The sequence below is a fragment of the Cyprinodon variegatus genome, unplaced genomic scaffold, assembly GCF_000732505.1.
Source record: "Cyprinodon variegatus isolate N-32 unplaced genomic scaffold, C_variegatus-1.0 Scaffold17, whole genome shotgun sequence".
Lineage (NCBI taxonomy): Eukaryota > Metazoa > Chordata > Actinopteri > Cyprinodontiformes > Cyprinodontidae > Cyprinodon > Cyprinodon variegatus.
This window is the reverse complement of record NW_015150470.1, coordinates 1,841,764-1,858,904: the sequence shown is the minus strand read 5'-3', so window position 1 is coordinate 1,858,904 and position 17,141 is coordinate 1,841,764. Positions and strand designations below refer to the sequence as shown.

The window sequence follows — 17,141 nt, the reverse complement described above, 5'->3', positions numbered from 1 at the left end:
TGCATGTCATAGATCAAATACATAAAAAAAAGCTCAGTGCAGTGTTGCTTAGCCTTGATGCAGAGAAGGCGTTTGATAGAGTTAGCTGGCCTTTTCTTTATAAAGTGCTGGAGACATTTGGCTTCAATGATCAAATTATTAGCTGTATTAAAGCTCTTTATGGGGATCCTACAGCCAGGTTGCGGATTAATGGCTCATTGTCTGGCAGCTTTAACCTTAAAAGAGGTACAAGACAAGGCTGTTGTCTTAGTCCTTCCCTCTTTGCATTATTCATTGAGCCATTGGCTCAGGATATTAGACAAAATGATCATTTGGAGGGGATCAACATAGCAACAGAGGAACATAGAATAAGCCTGTTTGCTGACGATATTATCACTTACTTAAAGAACCCAAACATAACTATCCCTAAACTTTTTTCCATTATGGAAAATTTTGGTGAGATGTCAGGATATAAACTCAATATTAAAAAGACACAGGTACTATGTCTGAATTATACACCTAGCAGTAATATGAGGAGTAATTATAAACTTAAATGGGACACAAAATCAATAAAATACTTAGGTGTGAATATCACCCAACATCTAAAAGACCTATATGAGTCAAACTATGGTATTCTAAGTGATCAAATTCAGAAAGATGTAACACGTTGGTCAATGTTGGCCTTAGATTTTAGCACAAGAATAGAGGTGATAAAAATGAATTTGCTGCCTAGATTATTATATGTCTTCCTCTCCCTCCCCATAAGGATCCCAGAAACCCAATTTTCTACATGGAATAAGGTCTTATCTAGATTTATCTGGGCGGGTATTAAACCTAGGGTAAGACTCAGAACACTCCAGTTAGAAAAGGAAAAAGGAGGACTCGCTTTACCTGACCTTAAAAAATACTACTGGGCGGCCCAACTGAGATACGTTGTTTATTGGTGTTCTCCAACATATAGCGCAAAGTGGAAGCAAATCGAATTCAATCTTGGTAAAATACCACCTCCTGCAAAATTGGGGTGTAAAATTTTAACAGATAGTAAAGAGGAGGGAACTATTCTGGGCGAAACTTTGAAAACATGGTATGAGGTCGTTAAGAAAAACAAAATTGAAGGTGATAGTAAATTATTAACATGGCCATCTCAAATGCCCAGTTTTGGCCCCAGTGGGTCAGATGATACATTTATCAGGTGGATGGAGAGGGGAATTACGGCAATATGTACACTCACTGAAGGGAAAATATTTAAATCATTTGAAAAAGTTAAAGAAGAATTCAATCTTGAAAACAGAGACCTATATCGCTACCTACAATTGCGTCACTTTTACGACAAAGAGGTNATTATGCTTTAGGGTGTTTATAGTTTATGCCTGAAAGCATAAATATGACTTTATTCCTCCTGAGTTGCTGAGGTGGAGATTTTAATCAATAATATCTGCTTAGATGAATTCCTAAGAACCTTTTGGATGTAGAAAAAGGAACATTTTTAACTTTAACATTAAAGTTAAAGCACAGTTCTTCTGGTTCAGTAAAGGGCCCTGCAGCAGATAGTGAGGGGAGGGGAAGTCCCCCCCCTTAGTCCAGGATTGGTTTCAGAGCTGCTGAAGAAAAAGGAGCCTAAACATTTTCAGAGACTTTCTGACACGTTAATTTAGTTGCTGATAAGGTGATGCATTTTATTTAATTTATTTAAACCTACTTTCTCTAACACATTATCCAGAAAGATCGGCTGAAGATTCCAGAAAGATGTGTGATGCTGCCAATGAACCACTTAACCAAATGAACCCCCCATTTCCTTCAGACCTAAACAGGCTTTACTGAAGCACTTCTTCTATAGAACATGAACACAGATCTATAGAATTGTTGCCTTTAGTCCGCTCTACGTCACCTTATCATCCAGCTGTTTGTAAAGCTTGGTCAGCTCAGCCTCACACTTGTCCTTCTCTACGTCCGTCAGACGGACACCGGGGACGTTGGGCGTGGAAGCAGACTTCTCATTGATGATGTTATCCAGGGCCAACACCTCGGCGTTGGCCTTCTCTTTGTCGAACTGCTCCTCTACAGGCACGCTCTCTCCTGGCATTGGGTGAAAGAGAATGCTGATTTAAGAGGCCTGGACACGCAGCATTTAGGCCTCAGTCCACGACCCAGAGGGGCTTCCTTCCTCACCGTTTCTCCAGCGGTTCAGTTCGTTCTCCAGCCAGGTGATGGTGTTCCTCAGGGTTTTGTTCTTCTCCTTCTCCCTCTCGTATTTCTGCTTCCACTGCTCTGCTGTCAGCTCGATATTCACCGTCACCGTGTTCTTAATGGTCTTCGCTCTGGATGTTGAAGAAAGAAATGAGAATGAATGAAAGAATGTAACCAAGGAAAAGCATCCTCTCAATGGGAAAGGAAATCATTCTCATTTCAACCGTTGCATATATTAGCTGCGACATATGAATCAAGATGCTATGACCGAAAAAATTTGATTGACAGACGACCGTTGATATATGATTGGCCGTACAAGCTGACGAACTAATTGGCCTGCATAAATTAAGGATTAATGATTTAAAATGTACGGCCAAATCAAAACAGAGATAAATCTTCTCCCACGGCCATCTCAGCTTGGAGAACTAAATCGTATCGAAAACAGGCGGGGTTGGTTGAAGCCAACGGAGCAAACGGAGAGGACCAAGAACTAAGGACCCCGCCCCATAGGAACCTTTAGAGAAAAATAAGTGCTTTCCAAAGAATTAACAGCAGGACTGCTAGTTAGTTGCAGTCGCTGAATAAGAAAGGTACTTGAATGCAACACTTTAATCAGAGTTGTATTGTTCTGTTTCTGCATCCATTCCATCTAAAGTAATAAAACATTTGATTCACTGCAGTTTACACCACAGTGTGCTTCTTTCTTCAGACTTGTACAGAATGTTAATTTGAAGCTTTAGGTCTTGTAAACAAACCGTTTAAAGAAACTTTAGGCCAAACAAAGCTGTTCAAGTTATTGTTCTAGCTCACCTTTGTCCGAACATCAGGGTGGATTTGGTTTCAGCCTCGTTATAGGAGGAAGGTGAGCAGCAGATCACAATGGTGGTTCGACAGTTACCACCCAGTGAGTCCTGCAGGATACGGGTCATCTTGCTGTCACGGTAGGGGATGTAGGCCTGGAAACATGTACAAAGGCTATAAGACGGGGAATGTATTCATGATTTAAGAACTGATTAAGTGGAATAAAAAAAAAAAAACTAGCAGAAACCAAAGTTAAACTGAAAGAGGGTCGGCATTTCCTAAACGTATCCATCCACTTTCCAAAAACACTCCCAGCCATAAAATCAGCTCGAACAGCTTTAGCGAATCTGCTGTCATTTCACAAGTTCTGTAAAACTATCTGCTAGTTAACAGATAACCTGACAGGAGATTAGCTTTGGTAAAAACAGAGAAGCTGCAGCAGTCATTATTTTCCACAGAGCATTTTGGCTCAGTGGAGAAGGAGGCATCTCTGGACAATGGCTAATTTGTTTCAGAGCTTCAGAGATATATCAGTAGCTGTCCGCCGCAGGTTGTTTAAAGAGCGAATGAGCCGCAGAACAAACCTACACTTGATCAAAGTGAAAGGGGTGAAGTTGCAAAGAAAAGCTTAAGCGAGGCGTTGCTTGGAGCAGAGTTTTTATCTCTGCAAAGTTATTTCAACGACACAAAGGACGCGTTTAATGTCTTAAAATGGAAATTCAACACGCAGAACAGGAAGACATGTTGGTTTCTATCATCCAAGCACAAGCTTCAGGCTGTGCAGCTGGCAAACAGTCTGTGCTCCTTTTCTTTTCACTCTTATCAATGGTAATATCTCCTATTAAGACACTAAACATGTAATTTAAATTAAAAAAGAGAAAATCTTCCTGCCTGAGGGTGGAAGAGATTTAAGTTCTCATCATTAGAACAGGCTAGATAATTATACTAAAACAGATAAAGGTTCATTGGGTTATCTAGTAACAGTCGTTAGAGCTGCTGCACATTTAAAACAAAATCTGGGTTCTCTGCCAGACCAAAGCCTTTTAAACCATTTATGGCTGATCAGATTTTCCTTACCCTATTTAGCCAGAAAAATGTTAAGAATTTCTGCAAAATTTAGTTAAAAAAATAAATAAAAGAACCAACAACCTTTCAGTTAAGCAACAGGTTGCAGAGGTTCAGTATTCATCCAAATAAAAACCGATTGTTGATAGTCCAGTTTTCACATTTGTTTTATCTGAGTTAGTGAAAATAATTCGTGTTTTGTAAGCACGACCAAACGGATGGAGAGATTAAAGGTATTGTGGAAGGTTTTCTCAAATATTTCTCCACTTAAAAAAAATTTAAAAAATGCAATTGTGAGAGCATGCATGAGCCCATATCTCCTCGTACACGCCCTGTTTAAAAAAATAAAAAAATCACTCAATCACTATAGAGCAGGGACTATATAATGAACTCAGTCAACTTAAGGGCTGGTTATCCTCCCGCAGCAGTGTGTCGCAGGTATGAAGCAGATATTTTAGATTTATGCCCAATTTTGGTCTGCGCTATATTATTCCACGCCACAACGCAAGAGGGACAATCAGGAACTAGCTGTGGGTCTAGATACCCACAGCTACAGTGGGGGCCACAGTGGGGGCAAGTTTGTGCGACAACTAAGGGTCATGAGGGCGAAAAAGAGCAGGGATCCAGGTGGAAAAAGGGTCCAAGCGTTCTCACGCACCTCGCTCTTTTAGCTGCTCCACCTTCATGAATTGTTTTCCACATTGTTTACTGCGACACACGCAGACGACCTGGTTTCTGAGTATAAATCAGCCTTTACTGTTCGGACAGGAGATCACCTCAACGCACTATGCCTGTGTCGTCTTTGTTATTAGTCGCCACTATCGCGTATCAGCAGCCTATGACGACAGCGGGCCACTGTGACAGCAAATCCCATAATGCTTTGTGAGGAGAGCTCTCTTCGCAAAATATTCTGGGTTATATCTGCCTCTTCTGAAGACTCTTTTCTTTGTAGACACTTTCTCTTACGACCCGACCCTCTGCCATTTTCAAAGAACCGCGGTGAGAAAGGTGAACTGCACTGACTGGCTGAAACCGTAGCTCACCACAGATATAAGCCTGAAAGTCTGCATGTGTAGAAAAAGATGGCTAACAGGACGAACGCGTAGGATGGCCATACGTAAACATTTAACCAGCATGATTGACAATTAGGAGGACCACTTATTGAGATGATCCACTGAGAAATAAAAGATTGTTCTCTATATCTTTAAAGATGGATCGACAAATGCAGACCTGAATAATAACTGGAAATCTTTTATTTTCCTTCGTTTTTCAGACCTGGCACAGAATGTACAACAGAATAAAAAAAAAAAAAAGACAAACTAACCGTTCCTTCAGCCAACGCAGAGATGACGTTTCCCAGAGATGACAGAGACTTGTTGATATTCTTGGCTTCATCCAGCACGGCTCCTTCTGCACCCGTTTTACTAACCTGAAAGCCGTAGAAGACACCAAAAAAATAATAATTATGTCTCAACAACGTATCACAAGCTCTCAAAAAAAAAACAAACAAAAAAAACGTGGAATTGCAGCACAGGTACACTGGAAAAAAACGAAATCTAGAAAAGTTATTTTATTCTTAAAATAACAGCATTTGTTCCTGAATTGAGGACGTAAATGAGACATTTTGCCAACAGAAGAAGACAATTTACATTTAAAATAAGAAAACACAATGACATCGTTTTATTTGAAGTGCTTATTATCTGATTATCTTACTTTAAGAGTAAAAATACTAATTCCATTGGCAAATAGTCTTATTTACCTAATCAAATAAGGGTAAATACACTTAATTTAAAATATATTAACGTATTTCTAGATGTTTTTTTTCCAGTGCATCAGTAATATTCCGGCTACCTTTTCACTACCAGCAAGATCCACCAGGTAGAGTTTTCCACTGAGCTTCTGCTCTGTCTGAGTGTTTTCCTGTTTGACGTTGATCAGGAAGATACTGTGACTCCTGGAGCTGTGCTCGTTCATGTCTGAGGAGAAAAGGATCTTAGCCAAACAGGATCTACAAACAAACCCCTAAAAATGAACAGAACGGGCTGCTGTGAAGCACAGGATTGTCTCTTACTTGTGACTGCGACATGTCTGTTAGATTTGCCTTCATCAATTGTATCCATGACTTCCTCTGGGCTGCACACAAACCTTTCAGTACAGCCCTAAAAAAAAAAAAAGACAAATGGAAGATAAAACATGTTAATTAAAGCTCCTTTAGCTGGTTTTAGCAGATGTTTCATAGGTGAGGGGAGCAGGTCTCACCTTTACGTAGGGTACTCTGTTTTTATCTTCGTGCACTGATAAATTGGTCTTTGACACTGGAAAGAAAATACAAACTCTTAGTTTGTAGCAGAAATAAAGGCCAGATGAAGTCATACTAAAAAAGATTTTAATTGCCCAAAGGCTTTGAGTCAGTGTAGTATATTTAGAGCCTTTCTCAGACCTTTTCCTGGATTACTGTCCTTCATATAAAAGCTAGAAATGATCCAAATGGAAACAGAACTGAACCACAGCTATTGTGAAAATAATAAAAATTCATTTAGCATGCTATGTTTTGAGCCAGAGCCACGTATAAAAATGACCAGTTTAAAAACAGCCCACCTGTTGTTGATGCTGAATACTGGGGATTAAAATAAAGTGCATTTATTGCTCAACATGCACCCTGCAAATGTTCATAAAAATTACTCGATCTGTTCCAACATTTTTTAGGCTCTTGGCGTTTTGTTCTGTCACATCTGCTCTCACCATCTGGAACAATTAATAAAAGGATAAGGGACTCTCAACTCTGCCAATTTAGACACTTACCATCCAAAAGATCTCGGATTTTGTCTAAGTAGATTTCAAAATAGGAAACCTGAAAACAGAGAAAGATCCTGGTTATTTGGTTTGCCAGCAGACAGAATCAACATTGGCTAGGTGATTGTCTTGTTTGTTGATAAAGCAGAAATATGTCAAATTAATCTATATATTACATAGGAAACATCTAAGTCTAGAACAATATAGAAATGAAAGTTCAATATACAGGAAATGTCTTTTATTTCAATTATTTTTAAGAATACTTATAATCTGGAGCTTTTCCCTGCCTTTACATACAACCACTATGATAAACGTATATTCCTGCAACTCACCAACATCAAAACAAAGAGATCCTGAGCCAGGGAATCACTTTCCATCGTTCTACTTCTATTGTCCAAATCTGTAGTATTTGTCAGCTAACTTTATGTTTGCTCTTCTTTTTCTCATCATAGTAGCTTCATCTGGTCTGGTTCCATCATAGAAGGAAATACCAGCTGAACTTCTGCTACCAACATCTTTACAGGTAATAGGGTTGGGCCTTTTTTCAGTGTTTAGTTCTGTTTCTCTTATTGATATGGGCTCAGCTTTTACTGACTGACTGTACAGTATGTACTCTCTTCCATTATTTACAGGAAAACTGGCTCAGAGCTCGTCTGTTTAACTTTTCTTTCCTAGACAGAGCCCCCTACGGCGCTAGGTTACAGTTACCGTCACTAACATAGAAAGTGATTATAGATCAGTGCTTCTATGTTCCTTTTCTATGTCTGCTTCCATCTCCTTGAACTCCAGTCTGCCTCTGCAGATGGCTGCTTACACTGAGCCTGGTTCTGCTAGAGGTTTCTTCCTGTTAAAAGGAAGTTTTCCTCCCCACAGTCGCTGCATGCTCAGGATTGCTGTGAAGTCACTGACTTGAGGCAATCAGCTGTTTTTTTAACCAATCTGACTATGATCTGAATTAATTGTTGATGTCCTTAAGATGATGTGTGTTTTGAATTGCTGCAATATGAATGAATTGAGTTGAATTGTGAAGTGGAAGATAAAAGGAAAATATTACACATTTATATAGTTTTTAATTCATATTTAGTCTCTCTAAGCTAAAAATTCACAGCAATTATAGTTGAAAAGTCTGGCATGTCTGCTGTTCTTTGTAAATTAGCTCCAGCTTAGTCAGACTGAATAGAGAGCAGCTATGAAAATTAATTTTCCAGACTTGGCACAGAACGTCAGCTAAAGTTAGTCCTGGATTTTTCATGCACTGTTTTTCCTTGCAACGTGAAATTCACAGTTTCTGAGTCATGAATTTTAACATCAATACTCCAGACAGTCAGAACTACAAGTCAGAGTTCAGGTGTGTGTAGCAGGGCGGTACTGGACTTCAGCATTCAATATGGATGCTACTCTCATCAACAGGGGTTAAACGTCCTACTTTGGCCATTTGTAAAAGCTCTTTATTATTATTATTACATCATTATGCATTTCACATTAGGCAGTCGATAAGGTACTACTTGTGTTTATAGGGACATATGTTTCAATGCCATGTATAGTTTTTGTCATTGTTCATGCTTTATACAGGAATGAGTAACTGTAATTGAATGCTTATTAATGCTCTTAGAAATAATTATATATATATATATATATATATTTATATATTAGGGGTGGAACGGTTCACAAAATCCACGGTTCGGTTCGATTCACGGTTTCGTGGTCACAGTTTTCGGTTCGGTTTCTGTATATGTTGATTGTTACACCGAAATCCCATAAAAATTTATGAAATTAATGAAAAAATCCCCCAAAAAATAATGGATTGTAATTATTTTAAATGATCCGCGGAAACCCTGGATCATTTCCGTATGTCTTGCTGCTTTGAATTTAATCATCTGGCGCATGCTCTCTCCCTCCAAGGGACTCAGAGGGGACCGGACAGGAGCCACAGCGGAGGCTGTAAACTTTGCTTTGTGCAGGCGGTCTGGAGCGCAGCGGAGCAGAGCGCTGACGGAGTATGTGGGATTTCGGGGTTAGCATGACATGTTGGTCTTGTTGCTGTTAGCATAAACAAAACGTGTTGCACAATGCTTGCACACTGTTGCACTTTTATCCACAACTTTCTTTCCGCCGTCATCGTAGGTCACTCTAAATGCAAAGCGGTCCCATGCAGCAGACCTATAAAGTGCTGCTGGCGCGTCTTCCAACTCCTGTTCTTTCCCACTCGCCATACCCACACAATTCTCCACAACAACTGATTTTTTTCTGCTACACCCGGCTACGCTGCTTCCCTTTTTCTTCTTCTTGTTTACTACTGGTGGCTGGCTTTGGTCGCAGTACCGCCACCTTCTGCTCTGGAGTGTAAACGCTTCGCCTATGAGAAAAAGGAGCAGCGCATGAACCGAACGAAACACACACGAATCAAACCGAGACAGTCGAACCAAACGGTTCGGACAGTTTTCATAAATCGTCCCATCCCTAATATGTATATATATCACAGCAAAATCCTTTGTCATCTTTACCATCGACAGGCTGCAGCCATGTCCCAAATTCCTCATTTTTCAGCCACTTTTGTTGAAAATTAGCATTTTTCCATTCTCTTGCTTCCTTTATGAATATACAGGATTACGATCAACCCGAAGCAGTTGCGCACAAACACACGAATTAGTAATCAGATTTATCAGATTAATTATATCTGATAGAATATATATGACAAAATTGTTTTTATAAAAAGTGCCACGATAATCACATGTAATGAATTTTAATGCCAATTCATTTTTTTTTGGACTTTTAATGATTTCTAATGACCCCTTGAAACCCTGTTGTTATGGCTGAAACAATATCAGGACTGGCTAAGGAGAATAGAAGGTTCAAGAAGCTAAACAGTGGAACGTATTTAGTTCTGAGGAAAATGGAACGTACCATTAAACAGAACCGAAACAACAATATTCTCAAATCTCTCTCTTTATTTTCAATCATCGTATTCTGGAAGGTAAACCTCTTCTACAGTCAAATATTGTATAGCTTCCAACAGGTTTTCTTCCATCATGACCCTTAACTAATCTCCATCTATTTTCCACTGAGAAGCTACTCTGGCCCTGCTGAAGAGCATTCCTATTGCAGGATGTTGCTACTGCCACCATGTTGCTAAATTGAGATGGAGTTATCAGATTTGAAGTCAATTGCTTTTGGTCTCATCATTTACTGTGCCTACATGGCTTGTGGCAAACCGTGAAAAAATCCCTTTCCCTGTACCTTGCAATTAAGTGTCACTTTCTGTTGGTCCACCACATAATTACCTAAAAATAACAAAATGGAACGAGTTTGTAATGCCGGCAAATTTGGAAAGGTTAAGTCAGAGTGAAAACTCCAATAGAGGAACACTGTATGAGACACTGTGAGCTGCAAGACAAAAAAAGATGCATAAATCTAAGATGAGGCACACAGGAAACACGACGCAGCAGTACCAGGCTGCATGTTGCTCCTCAACCCTCATCTCATAGGATAAACAAAAGCCACCACATTTACAAAACCTACTTTCTATTTAAAATGAGTGTATCATAATAGTTAAAACTCCCCATTTCTGAAGTGCAAATAAAACATCAAACAGTATACTCCCTTTACGTACTTTAATATGAAACTCCAGGTTTTCATCCATGGAATAGATGTAGTTGAAGATATCCTGTACTATCCTGGGGATGATGCCCATTGCATCTGTGTCATGAAGATTCCCCTAAAAAACAGAAAGTAAAGCAAATTAACAGAAAAAAAAACTGAAATGTGATGCCCTGGAAGTATTACAGGAAAGCCATCCTTACCTCCATGGTGTGTGTTTTACCAGATGACGTCTGACCGTAGGCGAAAATTGTTCCGTTGTATCCCTCGAGAACATCTAGCAGAAACGTACACAAAAGGAAAAGCGTGAAGCGACAATGCAAACAACACAAAGAGAGACTTAAGCTGAGGTATTGATTAAAAAGTAGAGCTTACCTTTTACAATCTTTTGGGCACAAGCGTTGTAGACCTGTTCTTGTGTTGTACTTGACTGAAACACTCTGTCAAACATGTAGGGTTTACCCTGGAATAAAAAGGAAATACTATGAGCCACAAATGTAACTCAGGAAAATGACAATTATGTGTCTTTCCAATGTAACTGATTATATCCTAATTTAAAAATTGAAAATATTTGACAGAGACCCTATGAGATTTAATGATGGATTTATTTACTAAAAATGCAATCTATTCTTTCTCCTGACTATCTTTTTATTTATTTAGTGTCACCACGAGATACATCCTACCGATACCCTATAGATTTCTGTGGGAAGCAGCGCTTTACACCTACTCACCAACTTTGCTCTCAGGGTTGCCTCAACACTATTATAGGGTTTACCTTTACAACTTTAACACAGGACCATCGTCAAGCCTTGGTGTGTCCAATAGACGAGTCTAAAACAGCGCTTTGTTGTGTTTTAAAAGGGAATAGTTGGAAATGAAATAGTCTGTGATTCATAAATTAATTTTAAGGTTTATAAATGTATAAAGATTGAACACTTCCCTTTTTTTGTGTCCAACATAAAAAAAAATCCTAAATGTTTGGTCTATTGGCAAGTTTGGCAACATTAACTAAGTTATGTTGACTAATTCATAAATTAACTAATTCATAAATGAATTTTAAGGTTTATAAATGTATAAAGATTGAACACTTCCCTTTTTTTTCTGTCCAACATAAAAACAAATCCTAAATGTTTGGTCTATTGACAAGTTTGGCAACATTAACTAAGATATTTCATTTAAAAATTTTGATATATCCAGGATGGTGTAATACACGAAGTTGGAGCCATTAATCTTTATTTATTTATTTTTTTGCTAAAAATTATCTCTGATAATTAAACCAGAGAAACCTAAAGCGCTCATGAGCTTTCAGCAGCAATTTAGGATCCAAATACTTCAATCGAGCACAGTTTAGCAAACGTTGGCAAGCTGTGAGCCAATCAAAACTTCACGGCCCGATTCCAGCGACATAGCGATCAATAGCTGCATTTAAGATGGAAAGTGAAAGGCAATAAATCTGATGTTACAAGCAATTCTGAGGCTTGCTTTAGACGGCATCCTGTATTTAGGGGGTTTGTGATCCCAGTTGACTCATCTGATCTGTGGCTGTAAGGGGTGGGGCTGTGGGATTGATGCACAACAACTTAGAGAAGATTTACCAATATCCAAGGTAGCAAAAAGAAGGCGACCACTCCATGGGAAGTTAGTAAAAAAACTGATTACTGCTGACTGATTTATAAGTAATAACACTAATCATTATACAAATAAGCCGTCGTTTTTTTTAACTGGCAGTGTAAAGTGGTCCCTTAAACATGGGTTACAAAAGAAATAACTTTGCTATAAAAACCTTTCTGCTCCTGATTAAAATAAAGCAATTCAAAAAGTACTGCAGATAGAACAACTAGATAACAAAGCTAATCATATCATATTTTTCTTACATTTTATGTGCTAGAATATAATTGCAAACGGTAACAATAAGCAGACAGTCACCGTAACCATGACAGTTAAAGTGAAATTATCTTTTAGTGCTCGCAGGTCAGGGGATCACAGCACATTCCTGATTTAAGTTTAAATCTAGAAAAGCACTCAGAAAGCTCCGAGCTCCTTAAAGTAGCTAATTTTCCCTGACATATTGTGACTTCCAGCTTAATATCTATATTGGCAAAATCTTTCAAAAACATTCCTAGATCTAGGTGGCGATCCTGATCACCACCAAAATGTAATCATTTGTTGCCAGTTATCAACACGCACCTTCCCTGAAAACGTCAGTAAAATCTGCCCATAACTTTTCTAGGTATATTGGAAACAGACAGACAAACCGTGATTAAAACATAACCTCATTGGCAGAGGTAAAGGAAAAAGACATCCGTCATGACTTTGCATTATTTCCTTCGTCTTTAGGTGCAGCTCTGAGTATAAGGCCGTGCGGCGTCTTTAAAACCACCTGTAATTCCCTGCAGAGGACTTCATGTTTGTCATTAACCAGCCTATAAACGAAGCAATGCGCAGATATCCACAATGACAAAAGGTCTGGAGCAAACAACAGGAGTCTTAACGTCCTCATTGTCACTGCAGCTACTGGCCTCATTACTTACACTTCTCTCTAATTGGATTACTGACTAAAATTGCAATTACACTGTAATGTATTGTTGGAGTGTGCAGAAGCGCTTGTTCGCACTCCTCCGCCTCCCAATGGCTCTGTTGTGATACAACTAAAAAAGGACAGCCAGACTAAGGTTATTTCGAACATCCTGGTATGAAGCATGAAACTGGAGGGTAAACTATCACCTAATTTTTTTCCTGTTGCTCATACAGAAACATTAAATTTTTATTCAGGGTTTATACAGGAATGAGTAACTCTAATTAAATGCTTTTTAATTCTCTTAGAATTAATTTTAATGCCATCAACAAGTACCCATGACTCCCAATTATATATATATATATACTTTTGTTGAAATTAGCATTTTCCTATTGTCTAGCTTTTTCTCCGCCTTGAGCTTCTTTTCCGAACATACAGCTTTACAATCAACCGGAAGCAGTTCAGTGCAAAAATATCGCAATATAATATATCTGATGAAATTGTTTATATAAACTATTTTTTTAATAAAGCATTTTAAATGCCACGATAATCACATTTAATGAATTTTAATGCCAAATAAGACCTTAAAAAAATTATAATTCAATGACTTAATGTTTTTTAATGAACCATGGAAACCCTGTTATTGGTGCATCCTACATGTTTAAAGAAGGTAGGCACAATTTCACTGATCCCTGCAACGTTTCTATCTCCATTGCATCTTCAAAAACTAGCTCATTTCAGTTTAAAAGGGCTTCCATTAGTTCCTGAGTGAAATGGGAAAATATGAAATAACAATCTAGGCCTATAGGCGAATGAAGAAGCAGCAGCTGCAGAAGTAACTCACCTACATGTTTCCCCTTTCAGTTGCCAAACCAGCTTGGCAAATATACCTTATTATACCAAAACAACCTCATCTACTAAATTTGTGTTTTTGCTTCTCAAGCAAAAAACACTGAGTTATGGTGTGCAACAGAAATATTCACTTAGACACAAGTGACACATGTGGCACATGTGGAGAATCTGAAAACAGATCACCAGATGACAAAAGCCTGAAACAGAAGCCATTTGTGAGAAAGCCTGGTACTTCCTGTCCACATCCTTAGATCTCTAAATGAATACAAAACAAGCTAAGTGACTATCAGACCCTTACATAGGGATAAACAATATATCATAATAATAGTTACCCTCCCCACCCCGAGAGATTGCCCAGTGCCCAGCCAACAGCCTGCCCTGATTGGTCCAACAGCTGGTAACCAGGAGAGAAGACAGGGAGATTACCCAGGAGGCCTGGAGTAATGCTGCTGCTACCTACATCAGAGGCAACAGGCTGCTGCTTTGCAACACTCTCGCATCTCACACAATGTGCACTGGTATTCTAGCAGCATGACTGGCACTCTGTACTGGGCAGGGCTACGCCACGCCTTAGGGGCAATGAAAGCTAAAGGCCTGAAGCCAGAGTCAGCAAGGCTACAGAGGAAGTCGCTGCAGTTCCAACAGGCTCCTTTGTTTTGCATGAAACAAATGAATAGCTCTGTTGTATTTAACATATTAATTTTAAATAAAGTAGGAATAGGAGGGAGAGCTCAACAGCCCACACAGGCAAACCTGAGAGCGTCTCTGAAGAAAGGTTGCCAAGGCCTTGTTAACTCTGTAAAATTATCTGAGATTAGCACAACACCATCTCAAAGTCCACAAGGCAATGACAGCTTCTGACAAACTAATATTTAACCATGTTGTTAGGGCATATCATCAGCTTTTATAAGTCAGTGGAGCACGTGAAACATTCTTTTTAACCAAAGGAAACAGCAAAGAGGAGGATGAGTGAACCCATAAAGCAATAACAAGTAAGTTCAACTCAGCCATGCAGATATGGAATGATGCAAAGAGCTAAGTCTGCAGGTTTTAGGCCAATAAGAATAAAGTTTCCTCTTTACACTATCCTGTTGTTTGATTCAGTTAAGTGCTGGTAATTAGACACAGTGAGGCATTTCCTTTCTCTTAGTAGAAATGGTGACCTCGCCTTATATTTGCAAGACTTGATGACGGTCGAAATCACCAGAAACCTAATGGTTGTAATGACAGCACCCAGCTGATTGATTCCTAACTAAACGACATGAAAGCAACATATATATATTATAAGGCTAAACTAAAAATGCATCCAAATCAAACCCTAAACACAATTTCAGGGAAACCAAAATCCAAACTGGACATCTTGGATGTGATATTTGGATTTCTATGACATGCATTAAAGAGGATGCATAGTTATCTACTGCTAGTTCATAATTTTTGGCTACCTGGATGGACGCTATTGGGTCAAGACAATTTTTAAATCCTTGTGACCTAGGTCATTAAGCTCAGGTGGGGTGGTGGAGACATTATCATGATATAAAAGGAAAGGGTTGAGTTAGGATGATGTTGGTTAACCACAATCCATACTTTTGCTGTCATATTTATAAATAATAAGGATGTAATGCTTTTCAAATGCTTTTGCTGTACTCAACATGCTTTTCACTACACTCTTAATAAAAGCCTATTTTAATTGAAATCTAATGTTTTTTTTCTTGCCCTTATGAGAAAGCTTTTAATTAGAGTTTATTCTGCGAAGTTGTGGTAAAGGCTAAGGCTTGTGACAACCTCCCACAAGCAGCAGTTTTTATCGTCCACTTTCAGTTTGTGCATTACTTGCATATTTTACATAGTCTCAGTCTCTTGTTTTTCTTTCCTTACCTATAGAAAGAACTCCATGGCCAGTTTTTCTAATCTCTCACATCTCTGTAAATGTTTCAATGCTTGTTTATTTTGATATTCATTTAAAATGTATCAAATTAGAGATGCCTGAGTATCGAGTATGTAGTTTAGAAATGTCCTATCCATCAGAAATTGATCAGAATCAGCATGCTTCCATTGATCTTTATGTAAATTACTGCAAGCTTGTTTTTTTTTTTTAAATGGACTGACTTTGGATCAAAAATGCAACCCGCCCACTTTTAATCATGCCTATAACATTTTTTTTTCTTCGATGACCATAAAAAAGATTCAATGCGATTGTTCTAAAAGCATACATTGTGAACTATTTGATTTTATATTTTGTTATAACTCCCTCTATTAGAGACCATTTAAAATAATGGTTCTCAATTACACATTTAAGCCATTAGGGAGGGGAAAAAATAATCAACTTGCAAATATGGAAAAATCAATTAGATATGGGTCAGGAACGCCTTGATAAGGAGTCTCTGATAATGAAATATCCTTGGATGGAATTGAACTGTTAATTATTGCATTTTAACTTACAAGTTAGAACAAATTTGAAGTCAGACATTTTAAATGTACTTAGTTATGAGTTTTTTTAGCACTTCTTAGCGCCTTGAAATGTATGGAAGAGGATTAGGGCAACTGAAAAAAATGAAAAGGTTAACTGATTTTAACATTTTATTTCAGTATAATATGAGAAAAAGTCAGAATTTTGACTTTATTCTCAGAATTCCGACTTTTTACTCAGAATTTTGACAGCTAACAAACATATTAGCATCAAGCTGTAGCCATGTCTGTTTAAGAGACTAAACTATCTCTCTGGTTTTAACCACCTTCTGTTTTTCCATTAATTAAATAGCATCACAGGGGACCCCTTGGGACCTAAAAAGTCCCCTAATTTTCCACCAATGTGTTATTGGCCCTCTCAAACAACTGACATCTTTGCCAGTGAAGCTGAGTGCTCCCACATCTCTTCCTTCATGATGCCCATCTACATTAAGATCCAAAATTCTGAGATTTAAGTCAGAATTCTGAGAAAAAAATAAAAATTCTGAGAAAAATACTCAAACTTCTGAGATTTAAGTCAGAATTCTGAGAAGAAAGTAAACATTCTGAGGAAACAAGTCAAAATTCTAAGAAAAATACTCAAAATTCTGAGATTAAAGTCAAAATTCTGACTTTCCCCCCCCATATTAAACTGAAATAATATGTAATAATCAGTCTTTTTTTTCCCAGTGGCCCCAATCTTCTTCCGTAGAAATGATAAAAACGAATAATTGTTTTGTAAAATATGCTAAACCTTTATCATTTTTAATTCCTAACATTATCTCCAATTCTATTATATTGTCTTTGAGGACAGCAAACCTTTCTGTAATAGCCAGACTTCCTCCAACAGGGTTTATAGGAGGGTCCGCTACGTGTCCAGCTGACCATGTTAGCTTTAATTAAGCTA

General features: G+C 38.2%; 1 protein-coding gene across 1 annotated transcript in view; it reads right to left on the bottom strand.

Annotated features, from left to right (window-relative positions):
- The window catches only part of kif5b (kinesin family member 5B), a 30,589-nt gene that overhangs the window by 11,133 nt on the left and 2,315 nt on the right, over window positions 1-17,141 (bottom strand). The window contains exons 2-12 of the mRNA XM_015386854.1: window positions 10,798-10,904; window positions 10,626-10,699; window positions 10,436-10,540; window positions 6,835-6,883; window positions 6,292-6,347; window positions 6,104-6,191; window positions 5,884-6,008; window positions 5,357-5,461; window positions 2,977-3,122; window positions 2,149-2,297; window positions 1,868-2,055 (exon numbers count right to left, since the gene is read on the bottom strand). Coding sequence (XP_015242340.1) covers window positions 1,868-2,055; window positions 2,149-2,297; window positions 2,977-3,122; window positions 5,357-5,461; window positions 5,884-6,008; window positions 6,104-6,191; window positions 6,292-6,347; window positions 6,835-6,883; window positions 10,436-10,540; window positions 10,626-10,699; window positions 10,798-10,904 — 1,192 coding nt within the window. The remainder of the gene's footprint in view (window positions 1-1,867; window positions 2,056-2,148; window positions 2,298-2,976; window positions 3,123-5,356; window positions 5,462-5,883; window positions 6,009-6,103; window positions 6,192-6,291; window positions 6,348-6,834; window positions 6,884-10,435; window positions 10,541-10,625; window positions 10,700-10,797; window positions 10,905-17,141) is intronic.